The sequence below is a fragment of the Geotrypetes seraphini genome, chromosome 2 (genome assembly GCF_902459505.1).
Source record: "Geotrypetes seraphini chromosome 2, aGeoSer1.1, whole genome shotgun sequence".
In the NCBI taxonomy this organism is placed as follows: domain Eukaryota; kingdom Metazoa; phylum Chordata; class Amphibia; order Gymnophiona; family Dermophiidae; genus Geotrypetes; species Geotrypetes seraphini.
In genome coordinates this window covers 448907325-448932788 of record NC_047085.1, presented here as the reverse complement: position 1 = coordinate 448932788, position 25464 = coordinate 448907325, and the positions used below count along the sequence as shown (strand labels likewise).

The window sequence follows — 25464 nt, the reverse complement described above, 5'->3', positions numbered from 1 at the left end:
TTCATAGACGCTACTCCCCGTCGAATCTTTTGGCATCATGTTGTTCCCCTTTATCTTTTGTGTCATTCATACATGGGATCCCGGGCTTGCAGGTCCCTCTCACGTACCCCTCTCTAAAATTCCTTCATGCCTTTCGAAAAGCTTGGGCTTGGTGGAGGGGGCTCCAAACTAAGGTGCCTTACCCGTCCCCCTTTTTGTCTTTGATTGGAAATCCCGGATTTTTACCTGGATTTCGGGGTCTGCCTGGCTTACGGGGGCGCGAAGAGCGGGATACCACTTTAAAAGACTTGTTGCATATGGGGGGTGACAAGTTCCCACCCTTCTCCTCGCTCTGCACAAATTGGGGGCTTCCCTCTACGCATACTTACCTCTACCTCCAAATCCAGCATTACTATAATTCATTCGCTGTTGTCCCTGCTACTATCTGGACATGTGGTGCTTTAGATGAGATAGCTCTTGCCACTCCGCCCCATAAGAACAAGATTGCTACCTGGTATTCGGAGGGTCGAGAAAGTCAGGGGACACATTGTCTTCAACCTGTAGTATCTGACTGGTCCCGTGACTTGGGCTTGTCGATGTCCATTCCTGACCTGCACACCTTCTTCCAGAATATTTATTTGTTCATTAAAAATGTTTCTTTACAGGAAACCCAATTTAGGATTCTACATCGTGCTTACCTTACCAGACCTCGAGGCTTCACCATGGGTCTGTGGCCTGATGACCTGTGTGTTAAATGTCACCTCTCCTCGGGAACCTACTTGCACTCCTTTTTCCTTTGCCAAGAGCTCTCGTTCTGGGACCTGGTCCGTGCTTGCTGGACACTGTTCTTGCTTGTACTTTTCAATGGAACCCCTCTGCTTTATTGCTGGGTGATGTGCAAGACTTGGCAAACCAACATCTCAACATGTCTTCTCAGAAATTTGTTCTGCATGCCATTCTGGTGGGGAAGAAACTCATTCTACAACACTGGGCTTCTCCGGAGACACCCTCCTTCACCATGTGGACAATTCGCATGAGAACTCTAGCATCATATGAGTTACAAACTTATTCTAAGCGCTTGCAGGATCATTGGAAAGACTACTGTGTACTCTGGGAAAAATTTTTGCTCTCCTCTCCTGCATCCTTGCCTGACTAAAGGTTTATGATTCTGTTCTGATCTTTCATGAGACCCTAGATTTAGTCTGTTTGTCTTTTCTCCTTTTGCTTTCTCCTATGCTTCTTCTGCTCTGCACAGGGTGTCTGCTCTTTCCCCTTTGCTTCTTCTGCTTCTGGTATTGGTCCAGTTGCCTGCTGTCCTTCCTTGTGTTCCATGGTATGTATGTGCAGCGTGACTGTGGGAGGGGGGGGGGGAGTACATGTGGGTTGATGTATGTGGGTGCGATAGGTGTGGATGATTGGGGGTGATTGCTTGCGATTTTCTTCTTTGCTTGAGGGGTGTTTCCACTCCCCTCACCAAACGCTGAGCATTTGGCCTGACACTCTTCTAATCTGCCCGGCATTGGTTCTCTTCTTTATTTACTTGCGGGGTGCTTTCTGCCCCTTTTCTTATGGTATTGGATTCTTTACTACTGCTGTGTTTGTAATGCCATTATTGTATTGCACCATGCCATGGTTGTCACGTTCTCAATATTTGATGTTCTGGTTGGTTGTCACCTTCTGCTCAATAAAAATGATTATACAAAAAAAAAAAAATACTGGAGTTCTGGGGTCAGTGGTGTTCAAGTACTCAAACTTTCTTCTAGTCAGGAAACCCAGTTCCAAACCCTCAGTTGTCAAACATTTAATATCATCCATTAGTGAAGATGTAGGATCAGATTCCAATTCAAGGTAATCAGCTGGAACAGTTAATAATCTCATTACTTCGGCTTCATACTTGCACATATTCTCCTCTTCTTCTTTTGTTTAAGGATGACATCTTCTCCTCTTGTTGGAAAAATTCTTGCGGGCTTCCCCAAGGTTCCCTTCTTTCCCCTACTTTGTTCAACATCTATCTAGCTTCGTTGGGAAATTTGCTGCAAAACTTAAAGCTTAAGTTTTTTTATCTATGCAGATGATATTACTATAGTCATCCCACTTACTAGTCTGTCTCCTGAATTTATTAATCTCCTTGCATCCACTATAAATCAGATTGAGTTTTGGATGACAGCTTTCAATTAAATAAGGAAAAAACTACATTTTTTTCTAGCAACACTTAACGACAAGCTCAAAGAAACAAGGATACATGTGAATGGGTTGGATTACAAGATAGAACAATCCATAAAAATACTGGGGGGTAACGTTGGATAAACATGTTACTTTGAAAAATCAGACTAATTTACTGACTAAGAAATGTTTCTCGGTGCTTTGGAAGCTTCGTAACATTAAGAAGTATTTTGATGAAATCTCTTTTCAGTTGTTGGTGCAAGCTTCCATCTTAAGAATTCTTGACTACTGTAATATCGTATATGTCAGGGCTCCTATGAAAATTTTAAAGAGATTGAGAGTAGTCCAAAACACTGCAGTCCGCCTCATTTATGGTCTAAAAAAATGGAAGCATATCACTCCTTTCTATCTGAAACTACACTGGTTGCCGGTGGAGCTGAGAGTGCTGTTCAAGTTTTCATGCATCTGTTACAAAGTAGTGTTCGGTCTGTCATCAGGTTACTTACTTTTTCATTTTTCTTGGAGTCATTCTAATAAAAACACATGGAGAGCGCAGCTATTTACATAGCCTTCTGTAAAATCCTGTCGTTACAAGAAGTTCCTTGATAGAACCTTTTCTTTTCAGGCTGCCAAACTGAATGCATGGCTTGGTAAAATGATGTTAGAAACTTCTTCTTATTTAGATTTTAGGAAATTGCTAAAGACTCAATTATTTAATAAGCTGATATCTTAACGCTTCTCTCTTAACTTAATTTATGCTCTTTTATCACTTGCATTTTTATTTATATGGTCTGCTTTTTATTCTGATGCATTATTGAAATGTATGTATAGTTTCCTTGCTGTATTTTACCAGGATATTTTTTATGGAATTGTATGTATTATTTCTTGTGTTGTGAGTCGCTTAGAACCTCCCCGGTATGGCGGCATACAAATAAATTATTATTATTATATCCAGACCAACAACAGCACCACCTTTATCTGCCCTGCATATGCGCAAAGTGTGGTTGGACCTAAGAGATTTAAGAGCCAAAAATTAATCTCTATTCAAATTGTAAGGTTGATAATGTCTCCCTTTAGCAACAAATTTCTTAATATCTCTTGTTACCAGGTCTTTAAAGATACTTAGATTAAAACTCGGGGGAGTCGGAGGATACCATATGGATTGATTCCTAATTACAGACGGATCCATATTGTCAAAAGGATGCCGAGTGAAAAATTATTTGAGATGTAATTTTCTAAAAAAAACTTTTCAGTGTCCACTCACAACTTGAAGGCTTGCAACAGCCACACTGGAACAAACATGAAACCATGTGACAAGACCGACATCTAAATATCATTCAACTGGTATGAAAACAAGTTAAAGACTACTTGCTCTTTGTGTGACTGTTGGATGTTTTGCGCTTCGTTCCTTGAGATCGGGTGGCTGGGCATCTTTGATTTTGGTTGCGCCCTCTGGATTTTCTCCTTGGTTGGTTCCGGCCGGACCCCCCGGAACTGTCTCTGTCTAAAAAATCATCTTCAGAATTGGACATCGAGCCACCTTCTGAAGGATCTGAGGAGTCAAAATCTTTCCTTTATTATTTGGATAAATTGGATAGCCATGGATAGACTTTCTTGTTCATGTAATCCTCTTCGTCTCTCCTAAACTTCTTAATTTTATTCCTCTGTAGATTAGTTTTAAATTATTCAATTTTCAATTTTCTTCTGAATATTAGCCAGTTCTTTGTCAAAGATCTCCGTATTTAAATTACTTTTAATCTCCCCTATTTGGTATCTAACTCAAACTGTAAAGTTTCAGTAACAACTCTGGTATTCTCAATGATAAGGACCATTAAGTCTTGGGGACATTTATTAAGGATCCCCATCCTTTGCGACAGAAAAATATGAGTGTCAGTAAAAAGGGTGGTTTTTTTTTTTTTTTACTATCCTCAAACCTCTGGGAATAAATTATTTTTTACAGTACTCCAAAAGAGTGGCACCATGTAGAGTGGCCCTCACCAGCTTTTTGGCCGTGTTGAAATAATCTGGCCATGACACCACTGAAGATGAACTATTGAGGAGTTGAAAAATGGTCTTTGCAATAAGTCTGAAACAAAACCTTCAAAACTTCATGCATCATTCACCGTATACTTTATGGAAACTCCGCGGCTCCTCTCATCCAGCTGTTCTCCAAAGCATGGTCCCTCAACAGAATACTTCTAAATCTCCCTTCCACAAAAAAATCTTCAATAACATCTTGGAATGACTTTACTGAAACAACCAGAACAGAATCTAACCATGCCTTATTCCAGAACAAACTGAAAACTCATTTATTTGACACTTAATCACCTGTATCCTCTCCTACCCCATTCTCCCTACCCCTCCTCTTCTCCCCCCCTTCTTCATTCTCTCCCCTCTCTGTAAGTCACCTTGAACCTACCTAGGTATGAGTGACGCAGAAATAGAAGATTAGATTAGTGAAGCCAAACCCTGTTTGCCAACTATGTGTAGCCATCTTTCCTAAATTCCTAACGTAATTAGTATTAATAACTCAGATGAGGTGAAAATCCAGTATAAACACACAATGACACATTCACATGGATCATGCAACGAAGTAACAAAACCATTTTGAAAAGTTTGTCACATTTGTATGTCTTAAATTAAGTGGCGATAATAAGGTTGAAGTTGAAAGTTTTATCTTCACATTTTCATTTTGATTTTTAGCTCATGATCGGAAGTCACACCCTGAAGCAGCTCTATGTGAAATGCTGGCCATTGTTGGTGTTCTGACCAAGCTTCACAAAAGTTGATAACAGGTAAGTTTGAGTCACCTTTGAAATTATTGCACAGAGCCCTACGAGGCCCCTGGGAGGTTTTTTTGCCTATGAGGTTTTCCACCTGAACACTTTAAGCCACGGCAGTGGCGGTGGGAGGGCCTCTGTCTGAGGCTTTTTCCTCCTGTTGGTGGCACAATTGGCTTATGCTATAGCCTTGTTACTTTGTTGCATGATCCATGTGAATGTGCCATTGTGTGGCTTCAGAAAAGCACTGTTACTTACTGTAGCATGTGTTATCCAGAGACAGCAGGCAGATATTCTCACATGTGGGTGACGTCATCCATGGAGTTCTAGTACGGACATGAAACAGTGCACCGGCACTTTATGAATTCAAAAGCTTTAAGACTGCTAGTGCCCCGCATGTGCGAGTGCCTTCCTGTCCAACACCAGCTCGCGAGGTCGTCAGTTCTATGCCCAGGCGAAGTCAACAAGGGGAGGTGGGTGGGATGTGAGAATATCTGTCTGCTGTCTTCAGATAACACTTGTTACAGTAAGTAACTGTGCTTTATCCTAGGACAAACAGGCAGTATATTCTCACATGTGGAACTCCCTAGTTTCATTAAAAGGGATGGAGGGAGAGTTGGGTTCCAAGAAACTCAGAAAATTTCGAGTTGCCTCGCAAAAACATAGACCTAATGTCTAATACGAGAATGCGGAGGCAAGAGAAGGAACCTAATGGAAAAAATGAATAGAGGAACTCCATGCTCTACTAGAGGTAAAAGGAGGATTCCGAAAAAACCTATATGCATGAAGGTTGAAAAACATAATCAACGACCTTCTAGAGGTCTGTAATTTGCTGTTCTCCTACAGTTTGATCTCTCCGCGGCTTTCGACGTCGTGCATCATGACATACTAATCTACCAACTTTCCGAGATTGGGATAGACTCTTCTGTCCTAAAGTGGTTCTCAAACTTCCTTTGCGATCGTTCCTACATTGTCAACACAAACGGCTCCAAATCCGCTTCATGGACACCATCCTGTGGTGTTCCACAGGGCTCTCCCCTATCCCCTATTCTCTTCAACATATATATGACCTCCCTGAAGCTCCTTAAACTATCCCCCCTTGAAACAATTTACACATATGCAGACGATATCCTCATCCTCCTCGAAACAGATCCAAACCTTACAAACCTCCAAGAGAACATCACATCATGCATAATGAGACTTCACGCCTGGTCCCTCTCAGTACAGATGAAATTAAATGAATCAAAAACAAAATTACTCTGGCTCGGCCCAAAATTAGCTCACCTGCCCGCCCTCTTCACCCTACCCACAGGTCCTGCTCTACATCTTGAGTTCTCAAGCAAGGTCCTTGGCATCACTATCGACTCCTCCCTTTCCCTCAATGATCACCTGAATTCCCTGGCAAAATCTTGTTTTTTCAGCCTCCACATGCTGAGGAAAGTTAGATCCTATTTCCACCAAAAGCATTTCACCGTCCTTGTACAATCCATCATCCTATCCAAACTCGATTATTGTAACGCCATCTACTTAGGCCTAACGAAAAAAAGTCTTCGCAGACTCCAGCTTATCCAGAACACTGCGGCTAAGTTGATTTTTGCTAAACGCAAATATGAACACGTCTCCCCTCTACTTACCAATCTTCACTGGCTCCCAGTACTTTCCAGAATTCATTTCAAATGCTCCTGCCTGGCTTTCAAGATCATTCACGGCATCCTTCCGCACCTAATCCCTCTATCCTTCCTCGCCCCGACACCAACTACCACCAGATCTGCCCACAGACATAAACTATCCTTCCCCTCTCTACACGGCATCCTCCACGCAGGTAAACTGGATAGATCCCTCCTCTCCAAAATCACCGGCCTCTGGAACGACCTCACTGTCCCGCTGCGGAACCTGGACTCCCTCCAACTATTCCGAAAACAACTGAAAACCTGGCTTTTCTCTAGCATATAATAATCTCTTCTCCTGATTACATCCCCTCTTTTTATGCTTTGTAAACTCTTTCTCTTCTCTCTTCCCATATTTTTTAAACTCTGTAAACCGTGTCGAGCTCCACTTCAGTGGAGAAGATGCGGTATATAAACCTAAGGCTTAGTTTAGTTTAGTTTAGGTAGGTGAATCTAAATATAGGCGATGGAGACACCAAAAAGATTCAAGAACCAAATAAGAGAGGACCACTGGCTAATGCACCCATATGGAGCAGCTGACCAAATGAGCAGTTGAAACCAATCATATCCCTAAGCATGAAACGAATGAAAAGGAAAAAGAATTTCGTATTCAAACAAACAAAAGCATGATTTTCTAGCAAAGAAAAGCTTTAGAGCTGTAACATCTCATGAAGGCTGAGAAAGGAATGTAATAAGCCTTAAAATGTGAAATTCAGAAGAAAATAGTAAGGGGAAGCATATCACTGAAACAATATACCAGTAAGTATGAAATCCCCTGAAAGATTTAACAAGGAAAGTGTGAACGGATTTGTTTAATATCCTTGTAATGTTGGGTTGTTTTGTTTTCTTTAATCTCCTCGTACTGAAAAAAGAGGAGCTTAGTAAAGATAGACTACTAAAATTGGGATCTGAACTCCTGAAAACATGTGTCTAGAAGGAAAGTAGATGAAATTTGAAAATTACTGTCCCCTGGTAATGGCACATTAGAAATGTGGGAAATTAAGAATATAAATAAAATTTTACCCAAATTAATTAAGGAACAGAGAAATGAGGCAAGATAGATGTGGTCCCTAGTATAAGTGCCAATTGAAATACAAGTACCTAAGAAGGTGAAGAGGGAACATGGGTAACTTGAGCTTAGCCATGTGTTATCCCCCAAAAATCAAATAAATTACTCCCAAGCCAGTGACATCAACTGAACATAAGGAAATATCGTAGAGTTGAGAGTTACCTAACTAAATGACAAGAGACAATGTGCCTTAAGAGTTAAGGTGACCAGAGAATTGGATCAAGGGCATATGCTAGATGTAATTTACTTAGATTTCAGCAAAGCCTTTGACATAGTTCCTCATACTGAAAATATGACAGTGTCTTATATTAATTACAGGCCCAAAAAATGCACTAGGTCTTATTTTCGGAGTATGTACATGATCATCTCTCCCTTCCTCTCCTTCACCCCAGTTCTTCCTTTTTCCTTTCTCTTCCCCACATGTGCAGCATCTTTCCTCCCCTCTCTCCCATCCCTCATGCAGCAGGACCCTAGCCAAGCTTCCCTTCCCTCCCTCCTATCCCTTGTGCAGCAGGACCCTTGTATTTCTCTTAAATGATATTCTATGCAGAACTACTCTATGGGGCCCAGCAGAAGAATGTGTTTATCTCTCTGCAAAATTTGGCTGGGTCAATGGATTTATCAAAACTTAACAAGCAATAATTATTAAATGAATTTACCTCTTCCAGCATTTGAAGTTCGGTTTCAAACCACTTGGGGGGAAAAAAACAACAAAGTACATATGACTGAGTATCAAATATAAGCATCTTATAACACTAGCAAAATGTAATAAAGCTGAAAATGTATCTCACTTCCATACTTACTTTAAGCAATGATTCCAGTATCTGAAAAAAAGAAATTATACATCTTATGAATGTTTATTTACTAAACATATTACTAGTATCTAATATAATTCAGAGAGCAATTTTATAACAGGGCTTATAGGTTAAAAAGCCACATAACCTCCTACTTAAGCACTGTTTTATAAAGACACATAGGAGCTTATATTCAAAGCATAATGCCCTTATGGAGATCCATGTGCTTCAAACATTCAAATCCTGATTTTTCTAGGGAGAAAAGGAACATCCAACACTGCAGTATGTCCAAATAGCAAGGGGTATGTTAAGGGGAGGGGGGGTTGTTTTGGATGGGACTAGAAAGGGACCAAAATCAGGACATCTAATAGAAATTACTGAATGGGAAGAAACATCCAAGCCCAAAAAGAAGGATATCCTAACTTATACCTGCTTCAGTAACATTCAGGGTACATAAAAAGGAACTCTGATTGAGAAGTGGATCACTGAAAGGATAAAGGTATGACATCTTCTTAATCTCCCAGGGGCTGCTCTCCTCCTCCTCAGGCTCTATGACAGCTTCAGGTATTATGGACATTTTTAGCAAATCAGAAACCAAGTCTAAGGAGTAGCCTAGTGGTTAGTACAGTGGACTTTAAACCACAGGACCCAGGTTCCAATCCCACTTTAACTCTTTTTTTATTTTGAGCCCTCCAGAAATGAAAAAAATATCTACTATACTTAAATATATAAGCCACCTGCAAGCCTGAAGGTTATCGAAGTAGTGTACACTCAGGTACAATATACTGTATATATTTCTGTTTCTGGAGGGCTCACAATTACAAAATACAAGAGTTAAAGTGGAATCTGAACTTGGATCTCCCGGTGTAAAGTCCACTGCACTAACCAGAAGGCTGCCCCTTGGTTCTGCAGGGACATTTGTGTGGCTATTCTTTTAAGAATGCAGTTAGAGAGACATCTTTGTTGAAGCTTTTTGCCATTCATATGTTGGACATTCCAGTATGGAAAATGGCTATTCATGCTAGATGTCCTCAACACATGGATGTCCATCTAAAGTATTTTCAAACAGGAAATGTGTTTCCTGTTGGAAAATATATGCGAGATGGATATCTCTACTCTAACTTAGATAATCTTTTGAAAACATCCCTCATAGGCATTTGTATCATTTACACCAGCATGAGAATGAGTACAAATGTATACATGTGGAAGGCCATAATCAAAAGAAAAGTCTAAGCCCAAAGTCGGCAGCAGCAAAATGTCCATTCTCGAAAAGTACAATTTAGTTGGTTGCAACTTAGCTCTTCTATCAAAGCTTTCCTCCACAAAAATATCATTGTTGAGGTGAAACCTGCTTCACTGACTGAGTGTGCGAGAATATTCTCGTCCAAACACGAGGCTACTAAATGGTACAAGATTCTAGGGAACTATAAATTCCAGTCTATGTCTGGGATTCAAGCAGTATGTGTGATGACACTGCCACACTCTTTGAGCTCACATGGAATAAGATATGGTCTGAAACTAACAAAACTTTACAATCATCTGAGATAACTCCATCAGCATTTTTTCTGCCTCAGAGATGCTCCAGAAAGATTATATCTTCAAAATCCTAGGGCTGCCAGTCGGACGGACTTCGACCGAAACCTCCACCTACCCCCCTTGGGACCTCTTCACATGACGGGAGCAGGAAACGCAACCTGTGTCCTGATTCCCCAAGAGCTGTTACTCAGGACACAAACAGCCTGAGCTTAAGCCTCTGACAAGGTCAGAAGGCAAGCTAGCTCCCAGGAGTCGGACCCCAAGCCTGAAAAGGATGGCACACATCAGGCTGGCCCCAAAGGTCCATATGAAGCTTCCCTGGAAAGCTGCAATCCAGCTCCGCGGAAACTGCTTCCTTTCCTCGGGCAGAGGATCACTTCAAGGGGGTCTCACAGCATCAAAGACACCAAACAAGAACTTTGATCAAAAAATAAGAAAAAGAAGCAGAGCAGATTAGAAAGATTTCTGCAGTTTGCTTGCAGAAATTGAAACTGTAGGGGGCTCTGTCAGAGGTAGGAGGAGAACATGGAGGAAAAAAATGTATGGATTTCTGCAAGCCCTGGTTTGCAGCAATAGATTGGTCACCTTGTGTACTGAATCCAGAAGGACATAACAGAACTCGCCTTATATTCCTCCCCTGGAACTCTATTCATCGGGTAAGTCTCTCTTACAGTATCTGTACCCTTATCCTCTACTGCTAGCTTTAGACTCTATCCCTTCTATCTTGTTGCACTGTATGCCTGGCACAGAGTCAGTACACCAAGTTCCGCCTCTGGAAATATTCAAAGCTAGGCTAAAAGCTCACTTTTTCACGGCTGCTTTTAACTCCTAATTCCCACTCACTTGTAAAGTACCCTTGTCTGTTTTATTATTCCCTCTGTGAGTATTTCCCTAATCCCTATTTGTCCTGTTTGTCTCTTTTAATTAGATTGTAAGCTCTATTGAGCAGGGATTGTCTCTTACATGTTAGTGTACAGCACTGCGTATGTCTAGCAGCACTATAGAAATAATGAGTAGTAGCAGTATGATACACAGGTATTAGATGCAGGTGGCACTTAAAACCAATAGAGTAACTTGGGTAGAGAAACTCTAGAATTCTTGGTAGCCATTTTGAGATTGGAGCAGCCATGGGCAGGAACAATTTCAAAAAGGCTGCCACAAGATTACCATTGAAGTCCTTACAGCCATTTTGACTGAGAAGCCAAAATCGAAATAAGACTGAATACTGGTTTCGGCACCATACCCAAAAACAACTATCAGTTGGTCTCTATACAACAAAAACCTGGATATTCAATGCCAGAACCAAGGACAGTGCTCACCACTGAATTAAGAGAGTTGCGCGGAGACAGAAATCAAACCTGTCCCCGCCCATCCCCGCTGGAATCAAATCCATCCCCACAAGTAATTGAATCTGTTCCCACCTGTCCTCTATAAACTCCAGAAATAGTTATTTCATTTAATTATGTTACTGAATTAGAAACATAAAAACGTGACGGCAGAAAAAGGCTAAATGGACCATCTAGTCTGCCCATCCACAGTAACCATTATCTCATAGATACATGACGGTAGATAAAGGCCAAATGGCCTGGTAGAGACCCATTTACAAATAAGCAATGACACTTTATTAATTTGGAAATACTTTGTAAACAGGTCTCTACCAGAGTCTCTAATATAAATATATATATATTTTTTTAAATTCTTTATTCATTTTCAAAACTTCAACTGCGCACAAAAGATGATGCATTTACATAAAATATTAACATTATAGCACAATAAACTTAATAGAATAAAGACAAGACTTATTTTCTCCCGCCCACTTTCCAATTAACCAACTCCTCAAAAAAAATACCTTTAAACAACCTATCTATACCTCTTAACCAATGCCAAAATTATAAATGCTCCAGCTGATAAGGACCCTCAAGCTATGTCAGCTGAGGACTTCCTCTGAAGGTGGCTGGAGGTCCCTTTTGCCAAGCTTGTCAGACAGCAGTAGTGTCCCTGATTCACAGATACTGGCACCTCAGTGGACCAAGGATGCTGCTAGCGACTGCTGCGCTTGGTGGAGGGGAGTTCTGGCCCTCTTTGGAGGAGGTCCTCAGCTGGTGGTGCTTGGGGATCCCCACCAGCACAGCAAGGGTCAGCAAGTACTTCAGCACTGTAGAAATAAAGCCAGAAATGCATTTCCTTTTTTTTTTAACACAATACAAAGACATCTGTTATATACATTTCTCAAAGCTAACATTTTCAGTCAATAAATTCCTTTTTTACCTTTGCTGTCTGGAGATTTATTTTTCCATCAAGTTGGTCCCAGTTTCTCTTATTCTCACTTTCCCGTCTTCTGCAAATTCTTCTGTTGCTGTTCATTGGTTCTTCCTATCATGGTCCAACATTTCTCCCTCTCTCTTCCCTTCCTCCCTCATTTTCCCCTCCCTATCTTGCACAGCATTTCTTTTTCTCTCTTCCACTCCCATGTGCAACTTCCTAGCTCTCTCTCTCTCTCACTGTCCAACATATCTCTTTCTCTCATTCCCTCCTTCCTTCCCTTGCTGCAAAGGGAGCTGGGAAAGAGAGAGAGAGAGATCCAGGGTACATCTCTCCCATCCCCTCTACTGCCACTTCCAACATTTTTCCCCCTTTCATCTCCCAGACCATGTGTAGCATCTTTCATCCCTGCCCTCCAGCCCCATGCCCAACATTTCTCCTTCTATCACCCCTCTATCTCTCCCTCCAATCCCTCCACCACTATGTCCAACATTCCTCCCTCTTGCATCCCTTTCAATGTCACACTGTTCCCTCTCCACCACCATAACATTTCTCCCTCTCATAGTTTTTTCCCTATGCATCTGTACCTCACTCCTCTCACTCCCTATGCCCAAAAATTATCTTCTTTCTTCCATCCCCCATGTGTGCCATCTCTTTCCCTCTCACTGACACACTCATGCTTACCAATTCTTCCTTTCTATTCCCTCCCCCACCTCTGCATCTCTTTCCTTCCCTCCCCCTCCATCCTATGTCCCAAGTTCAGGCCCCCTTCCTCTCTCCCTTCTCTGTCCCAAGTTCATGCTCCCTCCCTCCTTCTGTGTCCAAATGCGCTCCTTCCCTTCTGTGTCCCAGGTTTGGGCCCCTCCCATGTCCTCAATGCGCTCCCTCCTTTATCCCAAGTTTATTTCCCCTCTCTCTCCCTTCCTTGGTCCAGAGAATGCTCACTCGCTCCCTACCTTCTTTTCTGTGGCCAACTACTTCGGTGCCCCCCTCCCGAAAGACTGTACTGGAGCTGTTCAGGTCAGCTGCCTCCTTCCTGCCTTCTATCCGCAGTTCTTCGCAGGACCATGGGCCCTGCATGCAGCTGACTCAAAGCCTTCCCTCTGACTTCAGAGGGAATGTTTCTGGATCAGCTATAAGCAGCGTGCTGGGAGCGCTGCATGCTGCTTTGTAGAGGAGCAAGTGCAGATGGAGGGCAGGAAAAGGAGGTGAACTAAGGTGTCTCCGACCCTGCAGGATCCCTGTGACTCCAAGGGCGCCCCACAGGATCCCTAGACAGAAATATATATAACACCCCCTAATCAATCAAAAAAGCCTGCAGCTTCAGAACAATACTTACTTCATGCTCCTCTTGAATTGAGCTGCTCAATTCTGATGAATTGCGATTACAAAATGAAAGAAATGATGAAAGTAAGTCCCCATCCTTTAAAAAGAATTTATATTACATTTAGTCAAATTGATAACTACAAATTTGAACAGGCATAGTCAGGGCATATTCTATTTGACTGTAAAAATTGCTAAATATGTTCTTTTAACTTTTACAGAATATAATATTATCATAGTAAGAATGTGTGGTTGCCACTTTACTCTATTTGGATACACAAAGATTAACAAGACACATAAAATTATACTTTTTTATTGTAATAATAATACATTTTTGATGAGCTTCCAGGAGCTAACACTCCGTTCCTCAAGTCAAAACAAAATTAGCAAAAAATGGCATTTCCCTAGAAGTGCTTAAGCTCCATTATAGGATACTAAAAGCATAAAAAGAGACTGCAGAATGGAATGTACAAGATACAGAAATATTTATTAAAAGTCTATACAAAATTGTAATCCAAAAAATTGCCTCTCATATACATGGAGTACGGACCCAACACGGTCCGTGTTTCAGAGAAACACTCTTTCTTCAGGGGACCTATTAAAGAATAAAGGGGAAGATATATGAAATTTGGTGGTTAAGGACATAATGCCACCAGTAATAAATGAGGCATATGAAGAGAAATGGAATGTGTGAAGGAAATAAAAATGAACCAACACCGGCTGCAAAATAGATGTTACAAAAAAGTGTTCCATCAAGTCCAATGTGAATGTGAGTGAATACTAAAATTGCGTGAAAAGAAGAAAACAAAATGAAATGAGAAACCAATCAAAACCAATGAAGAGACCTAGCTGTGGATGCTAGAATTGTGAAAAGCTGTGAATATGGGACAACAGAATGTGGTGAAAGCACAGTTACTTACCGTAACAGGTGTTATCCAGGGACAGCAGGCAGTTATTCTCACATATGGGTGATGTCACCGACAGAGCCCGGATGCAGAAGCCTCGCAAGCAGGTTTGCTGCACAATGCAGTCCCAAATCAACAAGACAACCCAGAAAGCTTTTCTAACTATGAGAAATCTACGTAAAATCAGAAAATTTTTCAATCTAGCACAATTCAGACTAATTGCCCAATCCCTAGTCTTAGGTTGCTGGAGTATTGCAACTCCCTCTATCTACTTTGTCCTGCCATGATGATAAAACAACTTCAGACCATACAAAACACAGCCCTCAGACTGATCTACTCCCTGAGAAAATATGATCACATTACAACTGCCTTCTTAGACTCTCAGTGGCTACCCATACAAGCACGAATTCAATTCAAATTCTACTGCCTATTATTCAAAGCGTTAAATGGCTCTTCCCCCTCCTACCTAAACAACCGCTTAAACCAGATCTTCACCTCAAGACACAGAAGAACCCCGAACCCTTTTGCCTTCCCCCCACTCAAAGGCACACAGCGCAAGAAATTGTTTGACAACCTTCTAGCAACACAAGCAGCAAAACTCAACCATTCCATCTCCAACCTGCTGACGACAACGGGCAACCTCAAAACATTCCGAAAAGAAATCAAAACCCTGCTTTTCAAAAAATTCATCCAAATATCTTAACCCCTCTTCACCTACCTCCCGATAATTCTCCCCTATAAAATCCTCCCCAAATCACCTACCAAGTAAACTGATCCCTGAAATGTATTGTAATCTTACCTACTCTAAATGTAATCTATTTGTTTATATCACACAGTTCTGCACTGTCAATTTGCTATCCAACTTGTAAATCCCCTCGGAATCTTTCCAGCTATATCTCCTCTGTTGTAAAAAAAAAAAATTGTATCTTCACTGGAAAATGTCCAGTCAAATCTTTTGTAATCCGCCTTGAACTGCAAGGTATAGGCGGAATAGAAATCCGTAATGTAATGTAATTTGCTTGTAGAAACTAGAAGTTTTGAGTCAGCCACACCGTGCATGCGCGAGTGCCTTCCCGCCCAGCGCAGGGCGTGTCTCCTCAGTTCAGATAGCTAGCAGAGAAGCCAACCAGAGGAGGTGGGTGAGTTGTGAGAATAGCTGCCTGCTATCTCTAGATAACACCTGCAACTGTGCTTTATCCCAGGACAAGCAGGCAGCCTATTCTCACATATGGGTGACCTCCAAGCTAACCAGAATGGGATGGTGGGAGTGTTAGCAAATTAGGAGAATAAATTTTGTAATACTCTCTGTCCAAAATGGCCATCCCGTCTGGAGAAAACATCCAGACAATAGTGAAAAGTGAAAGTATGAACCGAGGACCAAGTAGCAGCTTTGCAAATTTCCTCAATAGGTGTAGATCTGAGGAAAGCTACTGAAGCTGCCATTGCTCTGACTTTATGGGCTGTGACTCTACTCTGTAGTTGCAATCCAGCCTGGGCATAGCAGAAGGAGATACAACAGCCATCCAGTTGGAGATGGTATGCTTAGAGATTGGATGTCCAACTTGTTTGGATCGAAGGAGACAAAAAGTTGAGGAGCAGTTCTGTGTGGTTTGGTGCGTTCCAAATAGAAAGCCAAAGCACGTTTACAGTCTAGAGTATGAAGAGCTGATTCTCCAGGATGAGAATGAGGCTTTGAAAAGAACACTGAAAGAACAATGGATTGGTTGAGATGAAATTCTGAAACCACTTTAGGGAGGAATTTAGGATGAGTACAGAGGACTAACTTGTCATGATGGAACACAGTGAAAGGTGGATCAGCTACTAAAGCTTGCAGCTCACTGACTTTTCGAGCAGAAGTGAGGGCAATGAGAAACACCACTTTCCAAGTGAGATATTTCAAATGAGCCGTAGACATTGGTTCAAATGGAGGCTTCATCAATTGAGTAAGAACAATATTGAAGTCCCAAACCACTGGAGGCGATTTGAGAGGAGGTTTGACATTGAAAAGTCCTTTCATGAATCTGGAAACCACCAGATGAACAGAGAGGGGTTTCCCTTCAATAGGCTGATGGAAAGCAGCAATTGCACTGAGATGGACTCGGATCGATGTAGACTTGAGGCCAGAGGTAGATAAGTGCAAAAGGTAATCTAAAACAGAAGATAAGGAGGAATGTTGAGGCTCCTTATCGTGAGAAAAACACCACGTAGAAAATCTAGTCCATTTTTGGTGATAGCATTGTCTAGTGGTAAGCTTCCTAGAAGCCTCTAAAAAGCACAGTTACTTACCGTAACAGGTGTTATCCAGGGACAGCAGGCATATATTCTCACATGTGGGTGACGTCATCTACGGAGCCCCAGCGCGGACAGCTTTTCAAGCAAACTTGCTAGAAGTTTCAAGTTTGCACACTGCACCACGCATGTGCTAGCCTTCTTGCCACTAGAGGGCGCATCCCCACCTCGTGGTCCTCAGTTCCATAACATAGCAAAGAAAGCCATCCCCGGGGAGGTGGGCGGGTTGTGAGAATATATGCCTGCTGTCCCTGGATAACACCTGTTACGGTAAGTAACTGTGCTTTATCCCAGGACAAGCAGGCATGATATTCTCACATGTGGGTGACCTCCAAGCCAACCAAAAAAGGGCAGGTGGGAGGATGGCAAATTATGAAAACAGGTTACGTAACACCGACTGGCCAAACCGGCCGTCGCTTCTGGACAAAGTATCCAGACAGTAGTGAGAGGTGAACGTATGAACCGAAGACCAAGTGGCAGCCTTACAAATGTCCTCCATAGGTGTAGATCGGAGGAAAGCCACAGAAGCTGCCATCGCCCGGACTTTATGACCCGTAACGCGACCCGCAAGCGGGAGACCAGCCTGAGCGTAGCAAAAAGAAATGCAAGCAGCTAACCAGTTGGACAAGGTGCGCTTCGAAACCGGGTGTCCCAAACGATTAGGATCAAAGGACAAAAATAATTGAGGAACCTTCCGATAAGACTTGGAGCGTTGGAGATAAAAGGCCAACGCCCTCTTACAATCAAGGGTATGAAGCGCCGCCTCACCAGGATGAGAATGGGGCTTCGGAAAAAACACCGGAAGGACAATAGACTGATTGAGGTGGAAATCAGACACAACTTTAGGTAAAAATTTGGGATGGGTGCGGAGAACCACCTTATCATGATGAAAGACCGTGAAAGGAGGATCCGCAACCAAGGACTGTAACTCACTGATTCGACGAGCAGATGTGAGTGCAATCAAAAAGACTACTTTCCAAGTAAGAAACTTAAGATGCGACTTGTCGATGGGTTCAAAGGGAGGCTTCATAAGCTGAGCCAAGACCACATTAAGATCCCACACCACCGGAGGAGGTTTCAGAGGAGGATGGATATTCACTAGCCCCTTCATGAAACGTGTCACCAGAGGATGAAGAGAGAGAGAACGACCCTCAAGATGCCGATGGAATGCTGCAATGGCACTGAGATGCACCCGAATGGAAGTCGTTTTCAGGCCAGACTCAGACAAATGCAAAAGATATTCCAGAAGCGAAGCCACAGGCACCGAATCTGGTTGCAGACTATTCAAAGAACACCAGGAAGAAAACCTGGTCCATTTCTGAGTATAGCAAAGCCGAGTCGAGACCTTACGCGAGGCCTCCAAAACGTCCCTCACGGCCCGAGACACCGGAACCGAAGTCAGAGGGAGAGAAACCAAGCAGTCAGATGTAAAGACTGAAGATTGGGATGCAACAGCGAACCCCGACTCTGAGACAGCAGAGAGGGAAACACCGGTAGAAGTAGAGGTTCCCTGGTACTGAGTTGAAGAAGTAGGGAGAACCAGGGCTGCCTTGGCCACCGAGGTGCAATGAGGATCATGGAGGCTCCGGCCGATCTGAGATGAACCAGCGTTCTCAAAATCAGAGGGAACGGTGGAAACGCATAAAGGAACCTCCCCTCCCATTCGAGGAGGAAGGCATCCGCTTCGAGACGATCCGGAGAGTAGATCCGAGAGCAATAGAGGGGTAACTTGCGAGTCTCCGGAGAGGCAAACAGATCCACTTGAGGAGTTCCCCAGCGGTCGAAAACCTCGCGAAGTACTCGGGAGTTCAGAGACCATTCGTGCGGCTGGAGAAGACGACTGAGTTTGTCTGCAAGCTGGTTCTGCTCTCCCTGAATGTAGACCGCCCGCAGAAAGATATTCTGGGAAATTGCCCAGTCCCAAAGACGGAGAGCCTCTTGGCATAGAGGCCAAGAGCCCGTACCCCCCTGCTTGTTGACATAGTACATCGCTACCTGATTGTCCGTCCGCACGAGTACTACCTGGTCGTGCAGCAGGTGGACAAAAGCTTGCGCCGCCAGAAAAATGGCGCGAAGCTCCAGCACATTGATGTGGCACCGACGGTCCTCGGCCGACCACAGAGCCTGCGTCCTCAGACCGTCCAGGTGCGCTCCCCACGCGTACTCGGAAGAGTCCGTCGTCAAGACCTTGGTGTGAGGAGGAACGCGAAACAGCAAACCCCCTGACAAATTGGAAGAGTCGGTCCACCAACGGAGCGATCGACGTAAACAAGGAGTTACTGATATCCGGGAAGACACCGGATAGCGATCCTGGCGCCACTACGACGCCAGAGTCCATTGCGCGATTCTCAGGTATAAGCGAGCGAACGGCGTGACGTGAACCGTCGACGCCATGTGACCCAGCAAAACCATCATGTGCTGGGCCGACACCTGCGACTGCCCTCGACAATGCCGACTCCACCGAAGCAGAGTCTCCCCCCGGGGCGGGGGGAGAAAAGCGCGAAGGCGAACCGTGTCCAGCACGGCTCCAATGAACTGGAGAGACTGCGCCGGACGCAATTGAGATTTGGGGAAGTTCACTTCGAACCCCAGGCCCTGTAAAAGACTGATAGTCTGTCGGGTCGCTAAAATAACCCCCTCCCTGGACGGGGCTTTGATCAGCCAATCGTCCAGATAGGGAAAGACCTGTAGACCCCGCGAGCGCAGGGCCGCCGCCACCACCACCATACACTTGGTGAATACCCGAGGGGAGGATGCCAGCCCGAAGGGAAGAACCCGATACTGCAGGTGCAAATCCCCGACCTGGAACCGCAAAAACCTGCGGCAAGCGGGATGCACCGGAACATGGGTGTAAGCTTCCTTCAAGTCCAGGGAGCACATCCAATCCCCCTCCTCCAAAAGAGGATAGAGAACCGGGAGCGATAACATACGGAACTTCTCTCGGACCAGGAACTTGTTGAGCTTCCGGAGGTCCAAAATGGGGCGTAAGTCCCCGGTCTTTTTGGGGACCAAAAAGTAACGGGAGTAAAATCCCAGGCCCATCTGATCGCGAGGCACCACCTCGACCGCCCTGAGGCTCAACAAGGCCCTGGCCTCCTCCAGGAGAAGGGGCAGCTGGTTCCGATTGGGAGGGCAAGCCCCGGGGGGCAAGTCCGGAGGCGGACAGGAGAAGTTCAACGAATAGCCGTCTGAGATTATCCCGAGCACCCAGGCGTCCGACGTGATCACCGACCAGGCCCCGGCAAAGGCCGTCAGCCGACCCCCGATGGGGAGGGGGTGGCTCGATATTGCGGTGGGGGCCCGCCCCCAACCGCCTATCCCGTCAAAAGGACGGCGCGGCCTTAGCGGCCCCCTGCGCGGCAGGTTTAGAGGGGCCGCCTCTACTCTGCTGGGGCTGTCTTCGAGGGGGCGGTCTGGAGAAGGCCGGTGTGGACTTCTGAGGGTATCTCCTCGGAGGCTGCCTGAAAGGGCGCTGAGCAGGCGCCTTAGGCTTCGGCTTCACCAGAGAGGCCAAAGAGCGTTCCTGTTTGGAAAGTCGCTCCGTCGCCGCATCCAAAGTGTCATCAAACAATTCCACGCCAACGCAAGGCAAATTAGCCAGGCGTTCCTGCAAATTGGCCTCCATTTCGAGGGTACGGAGCCACGCCAGCCGGCGCATGGCCACTGCACAGGCTGAGACCCTCGAGGCGAGTTCAAATGCATCATAAATCGCGTGGAATAAATAGAGGCGCAGCTGGGTCAGGTTGGAACTAAAGGTGGCGAACCGGTCCCTATGCGACTCAGGCATCACCTCCCGAAAGGAGGGGAGGTCCTTCACCATCGTACGGAGGAAGGAAGAGTACGAGAAGGCGTAGTTCAGGACCCTGGTCGCCATCAGAGAGTTCGCATAGAGACGGCGCCCAAATTTGTCAAGGGTCCGGCCCTCCCTACTAGGCGGGACCGTCGCCGAGACCCGGGAAGGCTGAGATTTTTTGACTGCCGATTCCACCAGAAGCGAAGTGTGGGAAAGTTGGCCCTTCTCAAACCCTTTGATGGGAAGGGTGCGATACTTAGACTCCATTTTGGCGGGGACCACAGCGACCGTCAATGGAGCCTCAAGATTCCTCAGAAAGGTCTGACAGAGGACCTTGTTAATTGGAAGGCGCGGCGACTCCCTGGGGGGGGCAGGGAGATCCTGCTCCTCCAAAAACTCCTTGGTGTAAGTGGACCCTTCCGACAAGTCAACACCCAAAGCCGCAGCCATATCCTGCACAAACCTCGTAAAGGACGAGGGTTTAGCAGGAGGAGAGGGAGACCGAGACTTCCCGGCAGAGCCGAAGGGAGAGGCCTGGTTGGAGTATCTGGGCTCCCTACCCGACCCCGACCCCAAAGAGACACAGTCCTGCGACCTCGACGGAGTCGGAGACCGGGTGCGCCTGGAGGAACCCCTCGGGGATCCCCCCGGGGTCCGAGGCACCGAGGTCCGCCCCTTCGGCCCGGGCGAGGAAGCCCGAGAGCTCTCCCTGGCCGGAGACCGGAACAAAATGGGGTTATCAACCCGCAAATCCCGAACTTGCAAGGCCCCGCCCCTGGCCGGTGACGAGCGACCACGCCGCCGAGGCGAGGTCCGAGACCTCTTAGCCTTCCTCGGCTTGCGCCTCGCTCGAGACCTGCCCGAGGGAGACGAACCCCTCGAGGACCCCGAGGACGAGGACGAAAGTCTTCGTACTCGGCGCCCCTTGTCCTTCGGCCGCACACTACGCTCCGGCGGATCTCGCGAAGCCGGGTCCGAGGGAACCACCGAGGTCGAGGCCGTGGGCGCCTCGGGAGCCAAGGCCCCGGTACCCGAGACCGAGGTCGCCAACTGCGGGGCCACCGGGGCCGAAGCCTCCGAGGCCGAAGCTGCCGAGGCCGAAGCCTGGTGCAGCTGGTCAATGGCCCCGGTGAGCTCCGAGGCGATCAACGCCCGGAGCAATTCCTGGAACACGGGGATTGACATCCCCTGCGGCAAGACCTGCCGCTGCTCCTCAGAGGGCGACCTCGGTCTCGAGTATTCCCTCGGGGCAGCGGACGATGGCAACTTGGGCTTCACTGAGGCGGACCCACCCGCCGACGAGCCCGAGGATGGCTTCTTAGATGGAGCTGAGGAGGGAAGCGGAGACTTACCCGAGGCCTTGGAAGAGGGCAGCTGCTTCGAAGGCACCGAGGCCCGAGGCGACGCCGATGGTCCCGAAGCTGAGGCCGAGGCCGATGTCGAGGCCGAGGTCAAGGCCGGGGCCGAAGCCGAGGCCGAACTCGAGGCCTTCCCCGGCGGGGACTCCACAGAGAAAAGTTCCGCCATGCGGGCCTTTCGGCGTTTAAGCGCCCGCTTCTGAAAGGTGGCACACTTATCGCAGGATGCCGTCGGGTGTTGGGGCCCCAAACACCGCAAACAGCACCTGTGCGGGTCAGTAATAGAAAGGAGTCTTTCACAGCGCCCGCACTTTTTAAAGCCCGTTACGGGCCGGGACATGGGCCCACAAGCGAGCCGGGAACAAGCGAGGTTCCTCGGCCACGGCTACCGGGAGCCCCCGGTAGTAACGAATACGAAGTTTTTTTTTTTTTTTTTTTTGAAAAAGAAAGAAACAAAGCAAAAAGAGACGAAAAAACGCAGCGACCGTGCGAAAAACCCCACACAGCCGCGGCGACAGAAGGCAAATTTAGCACAATTTCTCCACAGGGCTTCTGGCTCCGCGGATGAAAAAGAACTGAGGACCACGAGGTGGGGATGCGCCCTCTAGTGGCAAGAAGGCTAGCACATGCGTGGTGCAGTGTGCAAACTTGAAACTTCTAGCAAGTTTGCTTGAAAAGCTGTCCGCGCTGGGGCTCCGTAGATGACGTCACCCACATGTGAGAATATCATGCCTGCTTGTCCTGGGATAATGTCTCTTACAGGTTGAGAAAACTGAAGAGGAGTTATGTTGAGAGGTACCAAGCTGTCAGGTGTAGAGACTTCAGGTTGGGATGAAGCAGATATCCCTGACTCTGTGTAAGCAGAGATGGAAAAACTGGTAGAAGATATGACTCCCTGCTGCTGAGTTGAAGTAGAAGGGAGTACCAATATTGTTTCGGCCACCGAGGAGCAATCAGAATCATGAAGGCATGATTGTTCTTCAACTTGACAAGAGTCTTGAGAATGAGAGGGAATGCATACAGGAAGAGATTCGTCCATTCCAGAAGAAAAGCATCTGCCTCGAGGCGATGAGGAGGATATATCCTGGAGCAGAACTGAGGCAGTTTGTGGTTGTGGGGAGCTGCAAAGAAATCTATCTGAGGCGTTCCCCACTGTGAAAAAATGTGATGAAGAGGCGAGGAATGGAGTGTCCATTCATGAGGTTGCAGAAGATGACTCAAGTTGTCCGCCAAGCAATTTTTCGCCCCTTGGATGTAGACAGTTTTGAGGAAGGTGTTGTGATGGATTGCCCAGTCCAAAACCTTCAGAGCTTCTTGACAAAGGGAGGAAGATCCCATCCCTCCCTGTTTGTTAACATAGTACATGACGACTTGGTTGTCCGTCCGAATAGAAACATAGAAAAATGACGGCAGAAAAGGGCAATAGCCCATCAAGTCTGCCCACTCTATTGACCCTCCCCCTTAATCCTCTGAGAGATCGCACTCTGATGACCCATCTCCTTAACTCTACCCTCTTAGATATCCGACATGGGTATCCCATTCATTCTTAAAATCTGGCACGCTGTTGGCCTCGACCACCTGCAATGGAAGATCATTCCAATGATTAAACACTCTTTCGGTAAAAAAATACTTCCTGGTGTCGCCATGAAATTTTCCACCTCTGATTTTCAGCGGATGCCCTCTTGTGGCCGAGGGCCCTTTAAGAAAGAAAATATCATCTTCCACCTCGAGACGACCAGTGATATACTTAAATGTCTCAATCATGTCTCCCCTCTCCCTGCATTCTTCAAGAGAGTATAGCCGCAATTTGTTCAGCCTTTCCTCGTACGAGAGATCCTTGAGCCCCGAGACCATCCTGGTGGCCATCCGCTGAACCGACTCAACTCTCAGCACATCTTTACAGTAATGTGGCCTCCAGAATTGTACACAGTACTCCAGATGAGGTCTCACCATGGTTCTATACAATGGCATTAGGACCTTGGGCTTCCGGCTAACAAAACTTCTACGGATGCAACCCAGCATTTGTCTAGCCTTGGATGAAGCCTTCTCCACTTGATTGGCAGTTTTCATGTCTTCACTAATGATCACCCCTAAATCTCGTTCTGCTGCAGTTCTAGCCAAGGTCTCACCATTAAATGTGTACGTTCTGCACGGATTATTGTTGCCAAAGTGCATGACCTTGCATTTTTTAGCGTTGAAGCTCAGCTGCCAGGTCAAGGACCATTGTTCCAATAAAAGCAGGTCCTGCGTCATACTGTTGGATAAATCGCTGTTACTTACAATGTTACACAGTTTGGCGTCATCAGCGAACAATGTTATTTTACCTTGAAGCCCCTATGTCAGGTCTCCTATGAATAGGTTGAAAAGGATCGGGCCCAAGACCGAGCCCTGCGGCACTCCACTGGTCACCTCTTGACGTTTTAGAGAGGGTACCGTTAACCACCACCCTCTGAAGTCTACCACTTAGCCAATCATTGACCCATGCGGTTAGAGTTTCACCTAATCCCATCGATTTCATCTTGCTCAATAACCTGCAGTGGGGGACGCTATCAAAAGCTTTACTGAAGTCCAGGTACACGACGTCTAGGGACTCTCCTAAATCCAGCTTTCTTGTTACCCAGTCAAAGAAGCTGATGAGATTGGATTGGCAGGACCTACCCTTGGTGAATCCATGTTGGTGGGGATCGCGTAGATTCTCCTCATCCAGGATCGTGTCTAATTTGCGTTTGATTAGTGTTTCCATGAGTTTACTCACTATCGATGTGAGACTCACTGGTCTGTAATTCGCAGCCTCTGCCCTGCACCCCTTTTTGTGCAGAGGAACGATGTTAGCTGTTTTCCAGTCCAAGAGGACTCTTCCTGTACTCAGGGAGAGATTGAAGAGTACGGATAACGGTTCTGCTAGGACGTCACTCAGCTCCCTGAGCACTCTGGGGTGTAGATTGTCCGGTCCCATGGCTTTGTTCACCTTGAGTCTTGTTAGTTTGTCGCAGACATACCTGGGTGTAAACTCGAAATTCAGAAATGAGTCTTCCGAGCTTTGCTTTGCCTGCAACTTAGTACGGACCCCGGAGCCTCGCAGGTGAAGACTGAGCAGAAGTATTCATTTAGTAGTTCGGCTTTATCTGAATCTGATTCTACATAAATTCCGTCTGGTTTTCTAAGGCGTACTATCCCATCCGTGTTTTTCTTTCTGTCACTAATATACCTGAAGAAGGATTTGTCCCCTTTCTTAATATTCTTTGCTAGGTTTTCTTCAACTCTAAGCTTGGCTTCTCGGACTGCCGCTTTGACAGCTGTAGAATTGGCCTTATATTCTATTTTGGAATCCCTTTTCTCCGAATGTTTGTAGGAAATAAATGCTCGTTTCTTTTCTTTAACGAGCTCCTGGTCGTGAAGAAGATGTTGAAAAGCTTTGAGACCCTTGCAGATCGCTGTGAGTTCCAACAGATTGATGTGACACTGACGATCTATACTGGTCTAGTGGCCTTGAGTACGGAGTCCATCGAGATGAGCGCCCCAAGCGTAGGTCGAGGAATCTGTTGT

At 45.8% G+C, this 25464-nt stretch overlaps 1 protein-coding gene across 5 annotated transcripts in view; it reads right to left on the bottom strand.

Moving 5' to 3' along the window:
- The window catches only part of CCDC7 (coiled-coil domain containing 7), a 730660-nt gene that overhangs the window by 637896 nt on the left and 67300 nt on the right, over positions 1-25464 (bottom strand). For all 5 annotated transcript variants that reach the window (XR_004538163.1, XM_033931492.1, XM_033931495.1 and 2 more), the window contains exons 4-6: positions 13590-13673; positions 8462-8482; positions 8318-8350 (exon numbers count right to left, since the gene is read on the bottom strand). Coding sequence is in view for 4 of the 5 variants with exons in the window: in XM_033931492.1 (XP_033787383.1) it covers positions 8318-8350; positions 8462-8482; positions 13590-13673 (138 nt within the window). In the remaining variant the exon portion in view is untranslated. The remainder of the gene's footprint in view (positions 1-8317; positions 8351-8461; positions 8483-13589; positions 13674-25464) is intronic.